This window comes from Gambusia affinis, linkage group LG10 (genome assembly GCF_019740435.1).
Source record: "Gambusia affinis linkage group LG10, SWU_Gaff_1.0, whole genome shotgun sequence".
NCBI classification, from domain to species: Eukaryota; Metazoa; Chordata; class Actinopteri; order Cyprinodontiformes; family Poeciliidae; genus Gambusia; species Gambusia affinis.
This window is the reverse complement of record NC_057877.1, coordinates 7153832-7176362: the sequence shown is the minus strand read 5'-3', so window position 1 is coordinate 7176362 and position 22531 is coordinate 7153832. Positions and strand designations below refer to the sequence as shown.

The 22531-nt window shown below is 40.3% G+C and overlaps 1 protein-coding gene across 1 annotated transcript; it reads left to right on the top strand.

Moving 5' to 3' along the window:
• The first annotated feature begins 226 nt into the window (after positions 1 to 226).
• nrl (neural retina leucine zipper) lies at positions 227 to 22146 on the top strand. The gene is made up of 5 exons (XM_044128345.1): positions 227 to 603; positions 13217 to 14023; positions 14114 to 14401; positions 16567 to 16785; positions 19578 to 22146. The coding sequence occupies exons 2-5, from the start codon at positions 13406 to 13408 to the stop codon at positions 19740 to 19742; spliced, it is 1290 nt and encodes a 429-aa protein (XP_043984280.1). The 5' UTR covers positions 227 to 603; positions 13217 to 13405; the 3' UTR covers positions 19743 to 22146.
• Positions 22147 to 22531: the final 385 nt, after the last annotated feature.

Below are 22531 nucleotides of genomic sequence, written 5' to 3'. Positions count from 1 at the left end.
CAACAGGTTCTGTTCTGACGCCAGCCTGGGATAAATACGCGATCCAGCCTTGACTTTAAAGCAATCCCCTCCTGGTTTTAAATCTCTCAGCTCCAAGTTCAGACAGCAGACGGTCCTTGACTCGTCTGTAACCTTTTATTGCACATGAGGAGAGCAAGTAGATCAATGTTGGTCTTAGAAATTGATGGCGAACAAACCCTCAAACTAAAACCCCCCTAATGTCGGCTACGGCGGCAGCAAATCAGTGCAAAACGCTGACATTGCCTCCTCCTCACGCGTCAGCCTCACAGGTTCGCTTTCGGGGTCGTTTATGTCGCCCCCAAGTGGCGACGAGGCCGCAACTGCGACGAAACTGTGATTAAAAGCAGCAGAATTGTAATTGCGGTTAATTAGCGGGAAACGGTTTTAAATGAAGTGGTCGTGATCGCAAAGAGAGATTACAGCTCAGGACGCGACGAGAACAGCTTCAGGGTCCCACGGTAACGACCTCACAGACGCCTGGTTTTGATTTCCACGATCGCAACGTGGCTGCTAAATTTACAGCTTGACATCAGAAATGCCCCCTCGGGTTGGCATGGCAACGTCGTGTGGTTACAAGTAGAAGTAAGTGAAAACAGCAGGGGGCGACTGATCCCCACAGATGAGGCAATCACTACTGAAACACACACACATACGCGCACACCCGAACCGGGTTGTCATCGGCAACCAGGTTCTGACCTTTTTTTTTCCTTTCAAGAGATTTGCTATTATGAGTCAGATGTGAGTTATATGCAGAGAGAAAATCTTTGTTTGCAGTTTAATGAAAGGAAAAGAAGAAAGGCAGGTTCTCTAGAGTCAAAGATATATTTTTTATTATACCTAAACAGAGTCCTGTGCTCTTCAAAGCTCACTTTTTTTGGATTCCGTGTCCATAAAAGAGTAATTAAAACTTAAACGACTCTTCCCAGAAACAATTTAACACTTCAAACTATGACTTCATTTCAAACTACAGTCATCCTGACCAGATACGACTTTATCTCACACACAGCAGACGTCTGGTTTGAAGTTTAACTCCTACTATGCCTCACATTTATTGATGCAGAAACCTCTTTAAGTGACAACAACAAATCGTCGAAAAAACCCAGTAAGTGCCATGTTGCAGTTTCTCGAGGCCTACTCGCCCTGTGTTCTTTGCAGCCGGTGCGAGAGGACACGTCACATGGCACAGGAGCCACCCGAACACATCCTACTCTTCTCATCATTCTTCTGCTTGTTACCAAGCAACATGATCACATAGTAAAAGGCCGAGGGAAGAGAGGAGCAAGAGAGAGAACGTGTGGGTAGAACAGTAAGACGCGAGAGCATAAAAGGATGGAGGCAGTGCCGAAGAAATGGGGGGTTATGGTGCTCTGAAAGCAGAAAAACATCCCCTTGAAACCAAAAGAAAAAAAAACACACCTCTCGTACCAGGGGCCAGATCCTCTGCAGCCTCTTTAGATTTGCAGCCACAGTAGAGAAGCCCTTCTTCAAACTCTCTGTTCATTATTTGAAGGTTCAGATCGGTCCTTCGTGTGGTATTTCTCTTGAAATATGGCAGAATGAGGCTGCTCTCTGTGAGATGTCAAAAGAGCCTGAGTGAAACGTAACTCCATGAGCGGATGACTCACCAAAGCAGGACATGACGCGTCTCAGTTGTATTTAACGTGATAAAGCTTGTGTTGGCAAAGGTCACATGCGAGCTGTTCACTGGGGTCGCCATAGAAACTGTTTCTACAGCAGCTAACATGGACTTCAGCCTCCTAAAGTCTCCTTTGGCCTAGATGCCTGTTTGGTAGATGTAGCAGCTCAAACAGCTGCACTGTTGTTCTCAGGTTGCGAATGTAACAGCCTACATTTTAGGTTGTTACATTTGCAATTACTTTACACGCCCCAAGACATGTGGGCCGACGTTCCTCCACATCATGTCTCTAAAAATATTTGCAAGCCTCTTGTCTTTTCTGTTTCCTCTGAAGCGGTGGATTCTTCCTCATAGAGAGGCTTTCCAGACCATGCTGTTTCTGAACTCGTTTCACCGTGGATGTTGACCGTCACACACCAGTTTCAGCCTGTCTCTCCACAAAGACTGTTGCTTCTGCTCCGGCGCTGTAGCACAAAAGTTTACGTGATAAAGCTTGTGTTGGCAAAGGTCAACACAAAAGTAGAGTCTTCTCTGGAGCCGGTGTGTTTCCTGGCTCATATGGTGTCGGAGCATCTGGTGTTCTTTGAGCAGATGAACGTGGCATCTTCCGGCATCTGAATATTGAACCAGACCTGTAGAGGTCCACAATTCGCATCGTGATAATAACTGATGTCTTGATTTTCCCCACGAGATCACATTTGACCATCCTTACAACAATGTGACGAGAATTGTAAAAAAATTCTACTTCTTTACAGGTTGCACAAAACCAAGTGTGTTATGAAGAATCTGCTACTGGCCCTCAAACAATTGTCTGTAAAAAGAGGTTTCCTGATTAGTCTTGACAAAGGGTTGCATGGATGCCAGAAAAATCATTGTAAATTATTCATTTGTGCTTTCACAAATGGAATATTGATTTTATGAATCTCAAACTGTAATTTAATTCATTTCTTTTCGCTACATTATAGCTCATTTACAGTTTGACGATCCTGAATGTTTTAGATTCTGGACTGTAGATTATTTCCATAGTCTTTAAAGAAGAGTGGACTGGCCATCTAATTTAGTGATAGCCTAAATCACTACATTTGTGACCAATAAATTAGTGATTTAGGCTAAATCATTCTAGCCTAAAGAATTGGGTTAAAAAAATTTGTATACATTTTTAGGCTAATTTAGGCTACGCAGATAGTATTTCTGTCTGCTATCTGACAGAAATGTCCGATAGCATTATCATTAGCTAGCTGTATTTTACAGCCATATGTTCTCACCGCACTTACGCTGCGTTCACACTGCAGGCTGAAGTGACCCACTTCCGATTTTTTTTTTACGTAATGTCCTGTATCTTATCTCTTCATGACAGTCTGAACAGCACAGCTCGGATTCTTTTCAAATGCGACCTAACGTCCAGGTTGCATTCATCCGACCTGAACATCACTGATTCTCGATAAATGTTCCCATTCTGCATCCTGATACAGAAAAACAACAACCATGGCGGACTGTAATGAGGATTAAGTTGGTAATATGCTGGTTCCGGATGGACAACAACTTTAAATGTGCAAGCTATTCTCCACCGTTAGCCTCCATGTTTACTTCCGCAAACACTGAGCACTTCTTCTTTTTATGGTGGTTGGGAGAACACTGCGAACACTGATGCTTTTGCGCCCTCTACTGCGCATGCGGGACACTTTCAGGTCATTTGCCGTTCACACATACAACTCGCATATATTTTGAAGTGCGAACGGCCATGGTAAAAAAAAATCCAATTTGACTAAAATTCCTAATTTGGCCACTTCAGGCTGCAGTGTGAACGTAACCATAGACGGTAAGCAACACACTGAACTTTTTGACTGAATGAGCAACAAAATGCTTGTTTAGGGTGCAGCCTTTTGTGCCGCCCCCTGATACAGTGGCGCCCTCGGCAAAGAGCCACAACACCCACTCCAGAAACTGCCACTCTATGCTACCAAAAACCCTCACCCAGATCGATGTGAGTGGAATGAACAGTTTTCCACTGGCTGAAGCAAACAAGTGGAGCAAATTGCACAACTAGAACAGCAGTCAGACTAATCGAACAAATGCTTTGAGAAATCACCAAAATCCTAACTTTTATAAATGCCCCATTTACAGTCCTACTGCTGCTCACAAACACACTTTGATCTCCTTAAAAGTGCCGTGAAAATCATCTTGTCAACTCTGCGGCAACTTCCGAATCTCATTGATTATCGACTTGACATTAAGGACGACAGTGGAAATATCATAATCCTGCAGGAGGATGAGAGAGGAATCAGAGTGAGCGAGGATGAGGGCAGGAGGAGGGGGATGAATTAACAGATTTAGTGTCATCTCTCAGTCTGGGATAGCAGCCAGAGTATCGACCGCCTTAATCCGTTCATCCCTCTCTTCCAACTCCTCCTCCTCATCCTCCCCAACCAAGTCTCAGCCTCCCTGTCTGCTGCCAAACCAGATTTCCTCTGTTTTGTTTTGTGTTTTTCTCTCCCCCCCCACCTTGCCCCCATTAAGATTAAAGTCGTCTAATACTTTTTGTTTGTTAATATGACCACTGTTGACATGAGGTTGCAGTCTTGGAAACTTTAAGCTGTCTGCTCAGATCTAGAGGCGCCCGGCCCAGCAGCACATCTGCTAGAACGGTTGTTATGCACCTGAAAATTAAAAGGGCCTTATCCCAAATGAAAAGGCATGCTAATTTTCATCATCATCATCATAAAAAAAAAATATTACGACACCAACTCTCCCCCCCCCACACAAGCTGAAGGTTTCCAGCGTCATGAATAAGCAGTGCACATTACTTTACATCATTAGTTTTAAACTTTATTTTATTACTTTTAGAAATTGTGGAGTAGGCTACTCACTATTTAGACCAATATTATACATTTTATATTATTATGCAGAGAAACTCCTATTTGTTTTTTGTTTTTCACGGAAACTCCTTCTAGCTTATAAATTATAAATTACAAAGTACTTAGAATTATCTTGCAACCCAGAAAAGGATATAGAACAAACTTAGAATCCAGATAAACTCACCTTACTAGCTTATAAATGACAGACTACTTATTCTTAAACATAAGGAACTAATATGTAGTTTTATACTTTTCTTCTTTTGCTCTTTCCTTTGGTTTGTCATTTTGTTTATATTTCCTTCTAATTCATATAAAGCACTTTGAATTGCCTTGTTGCTGAAAATCTGCTTTATAAATAAAATTACCTTCCCTTAGCGTTTCCAACAATTGTTGGCTGAAATTACATCGCGATTAAAGACTAAAATGTCAAAGTTTCCCCTGCGGCAGAATCAGCCGCGCATAAAGGGAAATTAAATAATTAATCACGATAAAACCGCTCGCTGGTCTGAGGAGGGGACGGACGGTGGGAGACGATGCGATACGGTACGGTGCCTGAGGTGAGGTAATAACGGGAGCGCTGACAGCTTACGTGAACTGCTCCCTGTTAATCTGTCATTGGGTTTTCTGAGGGAGAATCAGCTCTAACCTCGCGACTAGCCCCGATAAGTCCGCTCACAACGAGACCCCACGTGTGGGTGGAAGCTAGGCAGAGAGTGGGAACATCGTGCACACGCAGATGCACAAACGACACGCCGTCAGGGTGTAAGACGGTCTGGCGAGGCAAGAAAATCAATAAAGGTCCAGTGGATACCTTAAGAGTATGAACATGTTTCATCGCAAAGCTGCACAAGCTCAAAGTCAGATTTAGAAATGGGCAATTTAAAGCTTAGGAGTTGAAGTGATGGATTAGAAAGAAAGAAAACACTGAGATTAGAAAAGCTTAGAGTTTGGGAGTTTTAATGATAAACATGGATCATCCAAGGGTATATTTACATTATATTTCGGTAAGCTGTAATAAAACATTAGTTTCACTTCATTTTTCTTATGATTACACTGAATTTGAGGCACTGCCGAGAGGCATCCCGCTGACATTACTGCAATATTCGAAGCTGCAGACAAAGTGCAGCTTGAAATACTGTGGAATAACATTTCCACAGTTTTATGCAAAGAAAAATAATTTATTAAACAAACGTTATGACACAGTGATTTGGACTTACTGTGAATTAAACAAAAATGAAAATATACTGGTGTTATAGCGGTCTAAATAAAGGTCTGATGAAAATCTACTCCCATTTCCTTTACAAAACTGACAACATTTCAAAAATTCATCACAAACTGATTACTCAGAGTATCATATAGGTGATCCTTTATTCATTTGAAGTCCCGCTTAGATCTTTAAAAAACCTACATATTGAAGTTTTTGTTGCAACATCTATAACTGGTTGGAAGGAGATGAAAGTTTTTTTCCAGATATTTTGAAATGGTACATATTTTATCCATTATTTAATACCTATTTTTTGCTTGATTGGCTCCAACAAAGGTTAGTTTGCTTTGCTGGATTGACTGTAAGAAAACAGAGTTAGTGGCAGTGACTCCTGCAGTGGCTTCATTTAGGAATGAAACCTAGCTAAATAAAATAACTTAAGATAAAATTATATGCATACATATATAAATAAATATACACACATTCTGACTTTAAGCTTAGGATGCAATTTTGTCTCAGCTTTAGCGTATTCTATTCACATTTATTTTTTACTCAGTAATGCAGCAACAAAAAAGATACATGACAAAAACAAATGTTTCCCATGACAGCATCTTAACGTGGCAAAAAATATAAAGTGGAATTTCTTGAAAAAGCTGCGCATTTTGGAAAAAACAATAAAAAATCATACCAATATGGAAACATGGTGGTGGTTGTGTGATGGTGTGCTCTACTATCAGACGTTGCACGAATTGACAGAGTGGATGGAATCATGAATTTCCAGATAAACATTAACCTGAAACACATCTGAGTCGATATGGAAGTTGATCCAACGACAACAATGTGATGACAATTAATTAAAGGTGCCAATTGCTTTTTTCTCATAATGGCCGATTTAGAAAACTATTTCTCTCTTCACAAATTACGTCATTTGAAAAACGACTTTTGTTTTTCCTCACGTTACCTCTGATTCATTTTTTTTGTTTTTTTTGTTTTTTTGTTTTGATTATCTGAAGCATTAAAATGTGATAAACAAGCAAACATAATAAATCCGTGAGGGATGTGGACGTCTTCACTGCTCTGAAGCTCACTGTCAAATAACCGGCTCACACCAATATTCACTTTTAGGGACAGCGACGATCAACATCAACATTTTCCAAAACATCGCCAAAAATGTACTGATAAAGAAAATAAACATATACATTAAGGCAGCATAACATGTATGTCAAACTATCTCAGATCCAACATGTTTCATCTTATATGACTAATTGGATTGGAGTCGATGTGATCAGTTTCTGTCATTCCTGTTTTCTTTTCCAGTGTCACCTGTGCATGTGTGTTTCTGTGTGTGTGATGTGTGAGGAAGGCTGAGGACAGAGAGGGAGGGATGGGAGCGAGGGAGGTGGGGGCTCTTGAGAGGTGAGACGTGTAAGCCTGCTGCTTGTAGCAGAGTTAGTAGGAATTAGGACATTTATATGTGGGATAAGGCCGAGTTGTTGGGACCCTGCAGACCTCCAGATCACACCATCTGTCCAAACAGAGCCGGCCCACCGTTAGCTCCGTCACTCTCTCGTTCCCAGCGTACCCGGCTGCATGCACGTCTCCTTTTTTCCTTTTTATTGATTTAGCTATGATTCTGAAGTCAACTGCGACCAGCGCTTACAGCCAGGCCTTTTCCCGAGTTTCTCCAACTCCGAGGGCTCATGACCCTTGACCTCACATGGGCTCTCAAAGGATAAACGCTGGAGGATATGAGACCCAGGGTAACAAGGTGACAGCGGGGTTAGCGTCCCATTCGTGGGTTTTTGTAGCAATAAAGGGAGATTCTCTGGCTTAAAGGGTCATTTCAGTTAAATTAACTAACTATGGAAATTGTTGTGGGTTTTGAATTTTTTTTAAGCCATCTTGAAGCTCAACTGCTGCTGCTGCTTTTAATCAGCAGAACCTTCAAACAAATAATTGTGTTTTGTCATGAGTTTAACCATGTATTAGTTTTTATACCCACATAAATGGAAGTAATTTAAATTGGTATGACACAAAAACTAGAAATACGCTCTACCCTCTGGCTTTGACACACAAAAAAACGATTGTGCAAATTGTGCAAATGAATGTAAACTAAACTAGTAAATGATATATTTTCTCTGTGTGGTTCCAGTGTGTAGCTGTATTAACATAGACAGTCGATTTCTTTGATTTACGGATGTTGGAGCAAGTTGATGGTCTCCTCTGTACGTCTCCCTGGCAACCAGCTCTGACCATTTCACATCTTTTTAAAACCACTCCATGAAACAGGAGCTGAACGTTTTAAAAGCCGTTTTGTTTTCTCTCATTCTTTTCCTGACTCTGGGGTCAGGTTTGTGTGAAAAGCCTTCGCAGTGCAGCCCCAGGCAGGGTGTGTTATTATGTTGCTTGAAAGTGGCCTCAAAACACCAATATTATCGTTTATTGCAATAAGATCTGGGAATATTTGTCGTCCAGCAAAATTTGTCATTGTGACATTGTTATTGTTTGTGCAAGATGGTAGAGGTACACTTCACTATGCAGGAAAATTTTTTGGATGTATAACATCTGCATTTTATTCCCAGTTGGACGGCTTCGGCCTTCTCACTGTCATCCTGTATGCATGCAGCGCTGCTCCCTTGACAACCCATTCCCTCGTATTTGCAATCATTACGGTAATCCCAATCAATAGGTAGCTAAACGATAGCAACGGGAGGCGAAACAGTAAAAACAGTGGGTTCAAAGGTCTCACCTGAATGTGCGTAAAAAATCGATAGGATGAATGCGTGCACGACTGCAGATGCAGAGGATGTAGTATTTTCAGTAGAGTATGAGGTAAGTTCCTCTGTGTCTCTGCCTGTCTTTGTCTCTCCCCCTCACGGGAGGCCCTGTTGGTTTAGCTGCTAAGCTTTCCCTGGAAACACGCGATGGTCAGATAGAGAAGCTGGAACAGGGAGCGTAAAAGAAACACTCAAAGAGAACAGATGTCATTTTGCCAGTCGTCATTCAGGCTACATTGCCTCTTAAATAATGTATTTATTCTACTTTTTTTCTGTTGTGTAAATTTGAGAAATATCCAGTCTGAAACTTTTGTTTGTGCTTCTCGAGGTGTGTTTTTTTTTTTTTTTTTTTTTTTTTTCACACGAGTCAGCATGTCTGCTTGCATTAAAGGTTTTGTTTGCTGTCTAAGTCAGATTTGTGATGGGACTATTAACTCACTGATTCCACAGCGAGACGCTTATTAAGACACGCAGAGACTCAGGATTAACAAGTTTAGCTTTTAAGGAGCATCGAGAAATGCTTGTTGTGCATTTCCCTGCTGAGGGTTCGTAGAGGGACAACACTGAAGAAAAAATATTCACATTTAAGGTTTTTATCCCAAGTCCAAGAGGCATTGAATGTGACTGAGAGGCACTTAGTGTCAGTGTGAAATAATTCAATACCTATATTATAAACATTTAATAACATTTTATTGTCTAGATGTGTTAATTACATTACTAATACTGAAATTAAACAGGTTGATCCTTGTAAAAAAAAATTTCTATATATATATATATAATTGTTCTTAGGCTTAGAAAGGAAGAAGTTGGATTGATATTTTAACCCAACTTTAGAAAAAAAATTTATTTATTTATTTTTATTTAACTGGCAGATATAACAAGAAAATCTGGCAAAATGGTTTCAACAAGTGCAAGGAGAAGAAGAATATTTCCAACTGGACACTTTTCTCAGAAAATACGTGGTAGTAATGTTACATTATAATCTAGACTTTCATTATAGAATGATTTGCAAAATAATCAATGCTTCTTTAAATTTTCCACACTTATTGGCATTGCATTAGCAGAATACTCAGGAGTTTTTATGGGATTTAATGAAATAGACCAAGATGACAGAGCAGCACATGATTGTGCAGTGAAAGAAAAATGGTACATGGGTTTCAATTTTTCTTTCTTTCTTTGCAAAAAAAAAAAAAGAAATCTTAAAAGTTTATTGTGCATTTTCCATTTGAATCAAGACTTTGTAAAAGCATGTTTCACTATTATCACTGTTGCAAGTCTAATCTACAGAATTTTTTTTTTTTTTTGTGAAAAAAAAAAAGAAGTACTGGTGTATGAACATCTTTTTTCTTATTTTTCTTTTTTTTTTGTCTTGTTATAGACACTCGATTACATTTAGCTCTGGACTTTAACTGGGTCATTCATGAACATGTTTTGAGCTAAACCATGACATCATAGCTCAAGCTGTATGTTCAGGGTTATCGTCCAGATTCAAGTCCCTTAAAGCCTCTAACAGGTTTTCATTCACCCAACTTATCTTCAACTCATGCCGATTTCCAGCCCCACAGCATAATGTTGCCACCACCATATTTTACCCTGGGGATGGTGTGATTAGGGCGACATTCAGTGGGATGCATGTTGGCCAAAAATGTCTGTTTTGATCTCATCTGACCAAAGCAACATTCTCCGTGTGTCAAACAGCAAAAGGTACTATTCATAGTTTCCTTTCAATAACAGTTCTCCTATTGCCATTCAGCCAAAAAGGCCATAAATATGGAGTGCAACTGATTCTGACAACTGAGTTTTGGATCCCTCCGACTCCTCCAGAGGTCCAGGTGGTTTTGGGTATGGGCAGCATGGCTTTCTGCCAAGGATGACATAGCCAAGGGGGTGGCATTAGCATTCAAAAAGGTCATCTCACTCTACAGCTGAATAGATACACTGATGCTTGTGTCTGATTCACAAAAGCAATAATCTACAGGGCTGCTGTTTTTGTTTTTTATTTTCTTTTTAAATCATCTCTGGTTTCAAATCCCAAATAATTAGATTGGCCAAGCCTAAACTGGATTGTTCCCTTCTATACATATATTTAAAACTAAATTTAACCGTAATAAAGATCTATTCTGTAATTTTTGGATGGAAAAACTCACCTGAGGTGGCATTTATGCAAGAACTGCACTGGACCTGAGCCTTCAGGTCCCTGTGGGATCATCGCGCTCCCTGTCATTTTCAGTAGTTTGGTAGTTTGTAGTTGAGCCATACTCTTCCAGTTTTCAGGATAAGTGTTGGATGAAACAGGGTAAAGCTTGAGATATCATATTCGGATCTAACTCTGCCCTATACATTTGCACAAGTCTGCTGTATTCCTTGGTCTTCATGGTGCTGTTTGTTCACAGATGTTCTACAGCAAATCTTCACGGCCTTCATGGGACACCAAATAACACACTGGTATGAAGGTTATCGGTTCCACTGTTTGTCTTTTTAGGCGTATCAGATCAAAATGAGTGACCTTAAAGATTTTTGGTTGTAAAAAAACTTTGTGTTCTTCTTTTACACCACAATAAAATGAGTGTTACAGATCTGATGTGCCAAAACGTCCAAAAGGCTCAAGGGGGTACGATGACTTTTGCACAATCACGTCCAAGCGCCAACACTAACTCTATGGTCAGAGCGACTGTCCACGGTGAGGCAGCACAGAGTCTGGAGTTCAACTAGAGGCATGACAACAAATGTGTTTTCAGCTACGTATTGAGTCAGGCAGAGTCCGATTTAGCAATATTACGTAAAGGTGTGAGGGAAAACTTCTGGTAGAATAGTCATGAGCTGTTTTACAGCGTCTCTGACAGTTTATCGACTGACAGGCAGCAACCCCAAAGAGTGAGATGGGAATGTGAAGGTAAGTCTGTCTGTGTGAGCATTAAGGAGAAACAAGGTGAACAAAACAAGATAATAATAATAAAAAAAAAAAAGGATAAAAGATAGAGAGGGAGCGAGACATTGCCAGAGTGTGTGAACATGCCTGTGATCCATCAGAGAGGGCTGGGGGGCAGAGAGGGGAGGGGTTGTTGCAAACAGGGATTTGCAGTGTGGGGGGGGGGAAGAAAGGGGGCAGTGGCACTCAGTGACAGAGAGCTAAACCCACACACCATACACACACACATGCACCCACACACACACTGTTTCCTCTGTGTCTCTTTCCAAACGTGTCAGTCAACCAGTCAGTCAGTCAATTATTTGTGTGTGTGTGTCTGGTGGGGATGCCTGAAAGAAGCTCATAACCATCCTTCATCTCTATGACCGGCGGTAAGACGATTTCCTTCCTCCTTGATTGACGCCTATCTGACTTCCAGGCCTTCCTTTTGTTCCGCTTTCGTTCTACTTTTGTTCTTTCGCAAAGTGTGTTTTTGCCGTGACTCTGGTCCGGAGCCAGACTGAGGCCTCCATGGAGCCCTGACACCGTTTGCTTTCTTTTACAATCCATTTTAAGCCGCAGGGGTCCAGGACTAATGGGCTGTGCACCAAAGGCACCAGTTGAAGGTGGATTTTTAATTAGGTGTTCGTTTGGATAATTACAATAATTAAATCTGAAGGTCTGTAATTAGTGTAGGTGGAAAACAGCTTAGCTCTTCTCAAGCTTTCTTTGATATCCTCAGCGGTGCAGATTAGATTAAAAAGTTTTTTTGGTGATATTGGAACGCGATGTGTGGGGATTTCTTTGAATTGAATGAATGCCTTGCCGTACTAGTGTGAGATTATTGGTTTCCAAGACTTCAAATTATGACGTAAAACTTTTCCAGTGATCATCAAGATTGTCACAAATCCTATTCTGACTCCTGCGCCATGTTAAAAATGTGTTTCACTTTGTTTTCTGAAAGTCTCTTGGCCTGGATTAAAGTCTGAACCTCTTGATAATTGGATTTGATGTCTTGAGACGTGTATCTTTCTGTCAAAAATGATTAGGCCCATTTAATTTTTGTGCTCAAGTTAGCACTGAGCCCAGTGGGATGTTTTTTTATTACTATTATTATTATTATTATTTGATGTAATATTTATTGGGCTGTCTTCTGTACGGTAGGTATGTAAAGATAACACCTGAAAAGTAGTTTAAACTATCTACTTTATTTATGGAAAAGTAGGCAATTTACTTGATTAGATCATTTAAAATAAACAAAGTTATCTAAAACAAAGGTATCACTTTTATACACACATATGTGCAGCTTTTAGATCCTGTGAACCAGTACTAAAATATTGAGTTTATGAAGAGACAGCAAGAGGATGGTACTGTCTGGTCAGTCTGAGCAACCTTCTAGCTTTTAAAAATTAGTTAATTAGTTGTTGAGCTGTTATTTTCTAATAAATGATTCACTAGATGTGCAAATAAAAATTTAAAAGTCTAAATTATGCGAGGTGAGTTTTAGTTTGAAAAGTCTTTGTTGGCATCGCAGAAAACCTTCTTAAAGGTTTGTTGCAATGTCAAAGTACAAGCTTAAAACGGAAATAAATACACCATGAGCTATTCTACAACCTCCACCTGTTGAGTTATTCTTGTTTGAACAATCCCAAGATGATCTGCTGGTTGCCAAAACGTTTTGACAGTGAGAAAGCATGTTTGGTTGTATATTTTAACAACTAGAAAATGTACAACCAGCATCAGTTATTGTGAATCTGACGAAATGTAGAGTAAAGACAAAATTTCTTTCTTGTGACCCTGGTTTTGTTTCTTCAGGACACAAGAATCACAGAATCAAGGAGACGAACGGTTTGTCACAGTGGAAATTCCTCAACCAGTTTACCTCCTGGTATCACTACTGTTGCCGTCTATGAGCTGCGCCGTGGCAGCGGAGCGGGCTTTCCTGAAATCCTGACACACGGAGAAACCCAGTAAACGCTCCCAGTAGCAGCAGCAGCAGACGCCATGTCTTCTCCTTCCCTCCCCATGCCGTCTCTCCCACCCAGCCCCCTGGCCATGGAGTACCTCAACGACTTTGACCTTCTCAAGTTTGAGGTGAAATCGGACACGCCTCCACTTCCTCCTCCATGTTCGTACCCCAAATCCGGGCTGCCCCATGACCCCTCGAGCTCTCCGTACACCAGCAACCCTCCACATGACTCCAGTTTGAGCTCCAGTCCTTACAACTCGCTGCCGCCTTCGCCGACTCTCAGCGATGCGCACCCGCCACCCTCGGGCTCTTCCTCCATCTCGTCATCGTCCTCCTCCATCTCCTTCCCTCTGTCCATATCCAACAGCTTCACCTCGGGCATCAGCTCTGGGTCCCAGGGAAATGTGGAGAGCAGTCCCGCACATGGTGGCCCTCAAGGCCCCACCCCTGCCTCTCTTGAGGACCTGATATGGCTGGCGGCGCTGCAGCAACAGTTTGGAGGGGAGGTTACGGGGCCCGCCACTTTGCTAGGAGCTTTGGGTGGAGTTCCAGAGAGAGGCGACAGAGAGAGGGGACCAGGGAATGGCTTTCTGGGATGCGAAGACGCCGTGGAAGCTTTGCTGAACTCAGCTGCCGCAGCGGTCAGCTCGCAGGTAACGGCAACAACTCCAGGGATATTTTCTCATTTCTTGTACCTGTATCCTCTGAAGGGCTGATTTTATTCTTCTTGTTCAACCTTCCAGTTCCCAGGTCTTTCTCAAAGCTCAAGCAGCAACCTGGGAGACTCCAGCAGTGACAGTGGAGGAGACATTTCCTGCACCAAGGCGGCAGACATGTGCCATCGTCCGCTAGTCTTCCTGTCGTCCGCCCCTCCCACGCTCCCTAATGGCGCCCCTGCCTCAGTTCCTTACCCACAGCCACTCAGCCCCCAGGGCCGCCTTCATCACCACCAACATCACCATCATCATCCTCACCATCCCCTTCATGCCAACCATCACCATCATCACCAGTCACACGTCAGCCAGGTAAGCGTCACGTCTGTCCAGACTTGTGCTCGTGACAAAGGTTCGCTGAAAGTGCACAACAGAAAATCAAAGATGCAAGACCTTGCAACACACTTTGACACAAACGGCCTAGACTTTTGACCACCAGTTTGACAGGTGACAATGTCCTCACAGAAAGAATAGAAGCTTTCTGTTTTCCCAGCAACAGAAGGTTGTTGAAAGGACAGACTATCGTGTTGGTCTTTGTGTTTATAGAAGGTCTTTTGTGAATCGTGAAAGTTTCATTAAAAAGTAAACAACGAAAAGGTACCACATAAAGACTGACTGTGTCTGAGAGTAGGTGAAAAGTGATAAAAGTGGGATAAAACCAGGGAACTAACCCTTGTTTCCAATATCTTTGCTTAGGGTCATATTCAGAAAGGACATTAAAACATTTTTCTAAATATTTTTCTCAATTACAAAAATAGAAGGAGCATTTTTCTATGTCGCACAAGTCAATCTTTATCATCCTGTATTCTTATTAGAATAGCCACTCATGTTGGATTCCTTCGAGGTATTTGAGGTTTTCTTTAAAAGGTGCTACGTTTTGAATCTGAATCGCATCATAGAGGATGGGCAGTTGCCACTCATTGCCTTTGGAGGCCTAAGAAGGTCACTGTAGAGGGATCTGAAGTCTGAATTTCTAATTTTGTAACATGCTAATATGCAGATACTAGCTGCATTAGCTGATAATAGCCAAAACAGTTGATAACTTGTTGAGCTGCTTTTAATTGAACCAATCACTGCAAAAACAGACTTAAGACTAATTCAATAAACTTTAAACTGAGAGTGGTCCAGTTGCAAGTCAGAAACCAGTGGGATATGCTAATTGTTATTAATGACAATGCTAACTACAATTACCAATGGAAACAAGTAACAACACTCGCTACAATTTATGCATTCAAATACCATAGAAGTGTTTGACTTCTCATGTCTGAGACCATGATAAACTCAGAGTACTGCCAATTGGAAGCTTAACTAAAAGTTTATAACAAGAGCTATAATGACTCCTAAGGCAATATCACCATATTAGATCTTTAGGAGAAAAATCTCTAACAAACTTTAATTTGTAATTTCAATGTCTGGGAATTTCTGAAGTTGATGCGGAAAGCAACAGCTTCTTCACCAACACAGGCCTCAAATTTCAATATGGCTGCCTCACACATAGAAAGATGTAAACAGTCACAGTTATTCACTTTTAATTTGCACTTCTATGGATTTGCATTGTATATTTATCAGTTACAGACAATCCAGTTTAATTTATGGTAGAAGAAATACTTTCAGTGTTTAAATGCTTAAAATTTTGGGAAATTTGTTATTTGTTTGTTTTACAGTCTTGTCATTTAGAATAAAGAAATAAGCAACTCCTACAGTGTGTTTTTTCCTCAAAGTAACACTTTTAAGCTAGAGGTGACAGATGTCACAGATTCCAGTTGTGAGTAAGAATAAGTCAAAACTAAACCAAAGCAAAAACCATAAACTTTCTTTAAGAAGTCCTTTAAAAGCATAACACTGCTAAATCATTCGTGTTTGCAAGTAGATATATAATACTACTTGTAAATACAATACTGTAACTACATTTTAAAAAAACATTAATCTGTGAAGAGGTTTTAGCTCTCTTTTATAATATAAACATTCTTTATCTGTTTGTAGCCTTTGTATTACTAACCACAGACATAGGATAAAGGCATTACCCTCTTTTTGCTACTACACTAAAGCAAGTTTGCATTAAGTCATTATGAAATGATCTTCAATGAATGCAGCACCACAGGTAAGTAAACTTTATACGCTGTGTTCTGGTTGATCAAGATGTCTCGATGGATCTTTATATAGAGCACAGCGTGAGCTTACCATAATATCTGCTATTATTGCTGTACCTAATCCTGATAACTGTCACCCACACTTAGTCAGATTACATGACAGATTATGGACATGTGGTGCCGAAATGTGCATCCTGACAGACAGACGTGCTCACCAACACACACCGACCCACGCACACACACACACGCACCACACACACCTACACACACCATGTTTAACACATCACACGTAGCCAAAACATCATAGTAACATAAAAGTCTAAATGTTTTCCCAAACCTATTTCACACTTCTTTAACACGCACACTCCCCCCCCACCCCCCCCATTTGCTCAGCCATGCGGGGTGAACGAGCGCTTCTCCGACGAGCAGCTGGTGAGCCTGTCGGTGCGCGAGCTCAACCGACACCTGCGTGGCGTGAGCAAGGACGAGGTGGTGCGCCTGAAGCAGAAACGTCGCACGCTCAAAAACCGCGGCTACGCCCAGTCCTGCCGCTACAAGCGCCTGCAGCACCGGCACGCGCTGGAGTCAGAGAAACACCTGCTCACACAACAGGTAGACACACACACTAATGTTTAAAACTTTGACTGACAGACTTGGTAACACTTTATTTGACAGGGTGTGCATGTAAGACTGACGTGACACTGTCATAAACGTGACATAACCCCTGATGACAGTTGTCATGAACTGTGATTCGGTAAATAGTGACACTTTAAATGCAAAGTTAACAATTTCAATGAACTTTTGACGCAAGGTTTATTGCAATTTTGCTTTAAAACGTGTCAGTATTTACCAAATAATGCTAAGTTGAGACGTTTAATGCACCTTTAATGCAACTTTGCATTTAATGCACTTAAAGTGTCATTTACCGAATGACACTTAATGACAACAGTCATAAACATTCAGGAAGACTCCTTCATGTTCATGACAGGTGTTATGTCATGTCAGTCTTATGCACACGCCGTCAATTAAAGCGTTACCACAATAGTAAACATCAACTTTCTGTGCGTTTCATTGTGATTTAATGTGATAGGCCAACACAAAATAAAGGTTCGTTGTAAAATGGAAAGAAAATAATGATATGAAAAGTTTAGCATAGGGTCATATTTAGGCCTCTAAATATGATAACAAATTTTGCTGGACCTTAAATTGTCCCAGAAGTTATGCGATAAACTATAACATTGTTGCTTTGAGACCATTTTCAAGTGACATATTGGAAATGGCATAATAATGCATGGACACATTTTTAGAGATTAATAAACTTTAAATTCTAATGAATAGTTACCACTAGAACTGTAAGACATTTGAAATATCTGAAATAAACAAACAACTCAGAAACAACAAATAGAATGAATTGTGAAGTCTCTGTGAGCAAAACTGCCCTTCAAAATAAGGGCTTGACTGAAGATTTTTATCATCCAGTTTTGGTAGAAAGAGAGAGCAAATTGAAATTATTGAGTTTGTTTTAATTTCTCCTGAGGGTAATTTATTGCTTTCTGCGACAAGCCTTGTTTATGTAGCCCCCTTTACTCTGATGCCCCTAAATAAACCAGCCAATTGCCTTCATAAGTTACCTAACTTGAAGCTAAAGTCCACCTGTGTGCATTTTAGTGCCAATATGCATCCAGCCGTTCTGTGAAGCTCTTTCTTATTGCAGCATCACAAAGACCTTGGTGCTGATAAGGTCAGACAGAAAAGTGTGGAAAAGTTTAAAACAGTCTGTAATGAAAGTATAATCCCAAGCTTTGAGTGTTATTTACTGTTTCACACAAAACAGAAAGCAATAATCAGAGAATCAGCTGAAAAGCTCATGGCGTGTCTGAAAAAGAGATGTAAAGATCCACAGCTCAGGTGGGACAATCTGTTGACAGAGCAACCTTTTCTCCTGAATTCCTCAAATCCGGCCAAGATAGATGAGAGGCTAGAAAGTCACTGCACATCCACCTCAACGCAGCCTGCCCACTGTGACGTATGGCGGTGGTCACATCATGCTGTGGGGAGAAATCTGAAGGAAGCTAGTAGGATGGGATGGTGGATGGAGATAAATGCTGGAAGAAATTTCTTGATTAATCTTCACCAAACACTTGAAGGTGAATCTGTATTTTTCACTTGGAAGACGATCTAAAGCACATCTGTCAAACTCAAGGCCCAGGGGCCAAATTTGAGAGATTTTTATGTGGCCCTCTATGCTCCAAGTTACATCAATAAGTCCTTCCAGTTTTTCACAGATTTGCAAAATTCACACAAAATCAACAGATCCCCACATTTTTTTCTCCCTTCACTGCAAATTTTTCTTAAAATTCATCAGAAAACATTGGGCTTAATTGACTGCTGCCCCTCAGCCTCACTTGACACTAAGTTATGGTTACGGCGAGGATTAAAAAGTCACATTTAAAGTTATACACTAGCATAAATATCACAAAAATTCCTTACAAATATTTCTAAATTATCACCACAAAATCTGTGAAAGTACTCATAAAATCCTGGAGGGACAGCTATTCATTAACATTTTAATAGTTTGATTGGTTTTATCGATACATTCTGGCTCATCTGGCCCTTTAAGAACATTCCGATTTTTGATATGGCCCAAAATGAAACTGAGTTTGACACCCTTAATCTAAACCACACAGACTGCAGTGGCATGGTTTCGATCAACACATACAGTCAAAGTCCAGAGCCAAATTCAAATGAGAGTCCTGCCATTAAAAATAAAAAACAAGTGTCTGAACTATTTTTGCAATTACTAATGGACACCTAGAGCTACCATTGAACCAGAAGGTTGTAAATAAAATTTAAACCTTGAATCACTTTTATCACCACGAACAAACTACTTAAAATAATTTGTATGGGAATAGTTTCCCAAAAAAAAAATAAAAAATAGAAAATAATAAATGTAGAAATAAAATGACTTTCAAATAATTAGATATAGAAAATAATAGATTAAAACAATGCTTGGTGAGATTAAGAAGGTATGGCTTTGAGTCTGTGTATCTACGTCAGCACTGGATTCCAGATAGAGAAGAATTGATCCCTCGACCCTCTTAGCAAATGCCTAATCTTTCTGTATAAACGGCATCAGATCTCCTAGACATAGACCGGCTTTAGGTGGGTCAGTGTAATAATAATGTCCTTCTGCGTGCAAGCAATAATGTGTGTGTGATGTGTCTTGCAAAGTTTTAAGGAACAGGAAGTTAAAACTTTGGGAACGTGAAACAGTGCAGACATTACCGGAAGTTTCTGTTGATATATTTTACAGTCTGTTTCATTAAATCCTTGCAGTCTCATTAAGAAAAACTCAAAGAAGCAATAATTCTGTGTTGTTGTGTGCTTTTTTCTAAACTCTTTAGCTGGAACAGCTGCAGTGTGAGCTGACCCGGGTGCTGAGGGAGAGGGACGCCTACAAGGCTCGCTACGAGAAACTCCTCAGCACAAACCCGGGAGCCGGCGGCGAGGCGGCCCCTCAGACACGCACCAGTAACCCACCATCCCCGCCCCCCGACTACTTCCTCTGAGTTTATCGAGCATTTTAAAAACAAGACCAGCCAACATGGAGCGATGTACTGATGAGTGATGACACTCTGGGGGACGCAGGAGGGGGTAGAAAACTCAAATCTGTGTGTGTGCATGGTTGTGTTTATGTGTGAGAGGCATTTTAAAGGGAGGCGTTTTCAGGTAGCTTTTGGGCTTTCCAGCTGTGAAAGACACACTTTGAATGATGGGGGAGGGGAATGAAGCGATGCAGTCTGACTTTGTAGATAAAGAGCCTTGCAAAAGTTCTCATATCCCTTAAACCTTTTTTTTAATATACATATATTTTGACACGTAAAAACCAAACATTATGTATTTAATTGACATTTTTGCTCCAGACCAACACAAAGCAGTGCATAATTGCGAACTGAAAGGAGAAGTTTCTTTTTTCTTCTCTAAATCAAAAAACCTTTATTGTTCAGTTCATCTGAGTCAGTACTTTGTAGAAACTTGTTTTGCCGCAATAACAGCTGCAAGTCTTTTCAGGGAATTTTCTCTAAATAGCTTAACTGAACATTTTCCAACCTGACTCCAGCTCAGTCAGATTCAATGACAAAATTTAAACTCTCAGCACAGGCTTTTTAAAAAAAATAATAATAATAATAATAAATAAAAAATCATTTCATGTCTGGGCCATTCTAACAGCCCAGTATGCTTGGAGTAGTAGCTCTGGCTGCACCCATGTTTTTAAGCTTTTGCAGGCTCCAACTAGCTCTCCTCTATCGTTGTGCATTTTCCATCAGCTCTAACCAACAGGTAAAAGAAAAAGAAGTATTTATGGTAGGAATGCCATGCTTTTGGTGATCATATTCCTTCCACTTCACAGTAGTTTTCTACTTTATGTTGGTCCAACACAAAAAAAAATAAAAAATCTCTAAAATGCATTTAAGGGGCAGCATACTGTAAAATTTACTTTTCTGAGAAAGAACAGGAGTTTTTAAAGAGACAAAGACTCAAGATCAAGGCACTAAATTACAAAGTAAAATGTCATATAAGATAGCATTTTTATAGCAACTCAAGTTTACATACTTGATTGTGCTACATAATGGCATTATGTGCCTGGAAAACACACAACACTGCCCCTTGTAAGTATATGGTTATTAAGTTACAAAATGTTAAAAAAAATGTAATTAAAAAAAGGGGATATTCATATTTTTGCAAAGCACTGAATATACACTTTTCTGTGAACGCACAAAAACCTCCTGAGAGTTCTCCTGAAATCAGTGCAACAGATCAAAAGAGCTTTACGGTCCCTCACACTGCTGAGCGTGGTATCTATGCAATAATAAAATATATCTGCTATGTACTTTACATATGTCCAAATGAGTAATCAAGGCTCACTGTAGCATTTTTTTTTCTTCTTCTTCTTCTTCTTTTGTTTTTGTTTTTTTACAATAAGCTGCTAAAGCTGCAGAGGTCTGAGTAGTGCAGTGATGATACGTGGCGTGATATGGGATTGGATCACGTTTCCATGGCATGCAGTTGAATATTTGCCAGCTAATATTTCACAGTTGCCTACCAAAGTTTTTAAGCTCACCAACACTTGTTATTCTTTGTAAAAAAAAAAAAAAAAAAAAAAAAGAATTATCATAGATTAAAGAATGTACAAGGATACCTTTCAGAGGAATCCATCAGTGATAGTGACATTGCTCTTGTGTTTTAGCAAAAGGAGTCTCCTTTTCTTACTAGCTGAACATATTAATTAGTGGCCTTCAGCCAAGAACAAAGTACAGACTTGCTGTTTGCTACAAACAATCAAATTGTTTTTGTTTTTTTTGTTTTTTTTTGTTTTTTTTCTTCTAATGCAGAGATGTAGGGTTCCGGAAACGTATTTCGAAACAATCCATCGCAGAATAAAGACACAGAAAGCTTGGTGTAAATAGGACGATGTTTTTGGGGGAAGACCTTTGCAGGTCTCCTTATCCAAAGTAAAATGTGACGCCACAGAGCTGGTCACTGTGGACTCAGACACTGTGGGACTAATTAACAGTTCAGGGATGAAAACAAAGACGGGAACACAAACTGTTCTTGAGATATTTTCTGAGCTGGAGATAAAATGCCAGGTTTCATTCATTAGAGGCTATTTATTTTGTGTGAGTGTAGTTACAAAAGAAAAAAAAAGAAAAGAAATCAATTGTTCTTTTATTTATTCACTTATTTATTCAGTATTTAATGTTTATTTATGTACTTCTAATTATTTCACTGGTTTCCATTCCATTAGTGTGTATTTTTACTTTCCTACAGTTTATCATTTTACTCTGTCGTGACTAGAATTAACATTATTGCAGAAGCGAGGGCCATCGCCGTGGTTTCCCGCTCCCATTGTAGTGTGGTTTCATACGCGTATGAAATAAACAAAGTTGTTTAAAAAAAACAACAACAACCTTGCATTGGGTCCATGTTTTATTGCACACCTTGCAGCGAGGTGTTAACCTCCTCTCCCCTCACATTCCCATATCCGTGTATCTCCCACATTCTGTCCCCGGTAGGCCTTTTTTTTCTCTCTCTCTCTCTCTTTTTTTTTTTGGCAGCCACATGCCCATCCATCCCTCCCTTTATCTCTGTGCTTCTATAGTGAAGCATTGACCCTGGGTGTGTGCTGTTTGGGATGACCTCATCTTCGGCTCTGCCTCCCCCTCTCTGTGTGTGTGTCTCTCGTTCTCTCTATGGCCTGTATAATGGAGCAGGATTAGGGCTATAATAGCACTATGGCTGTTCACTGCCGGCGTCCATTGTTGCTTTGTGAAGGGAGTTTGAGGGGGGGTGGGTTGGT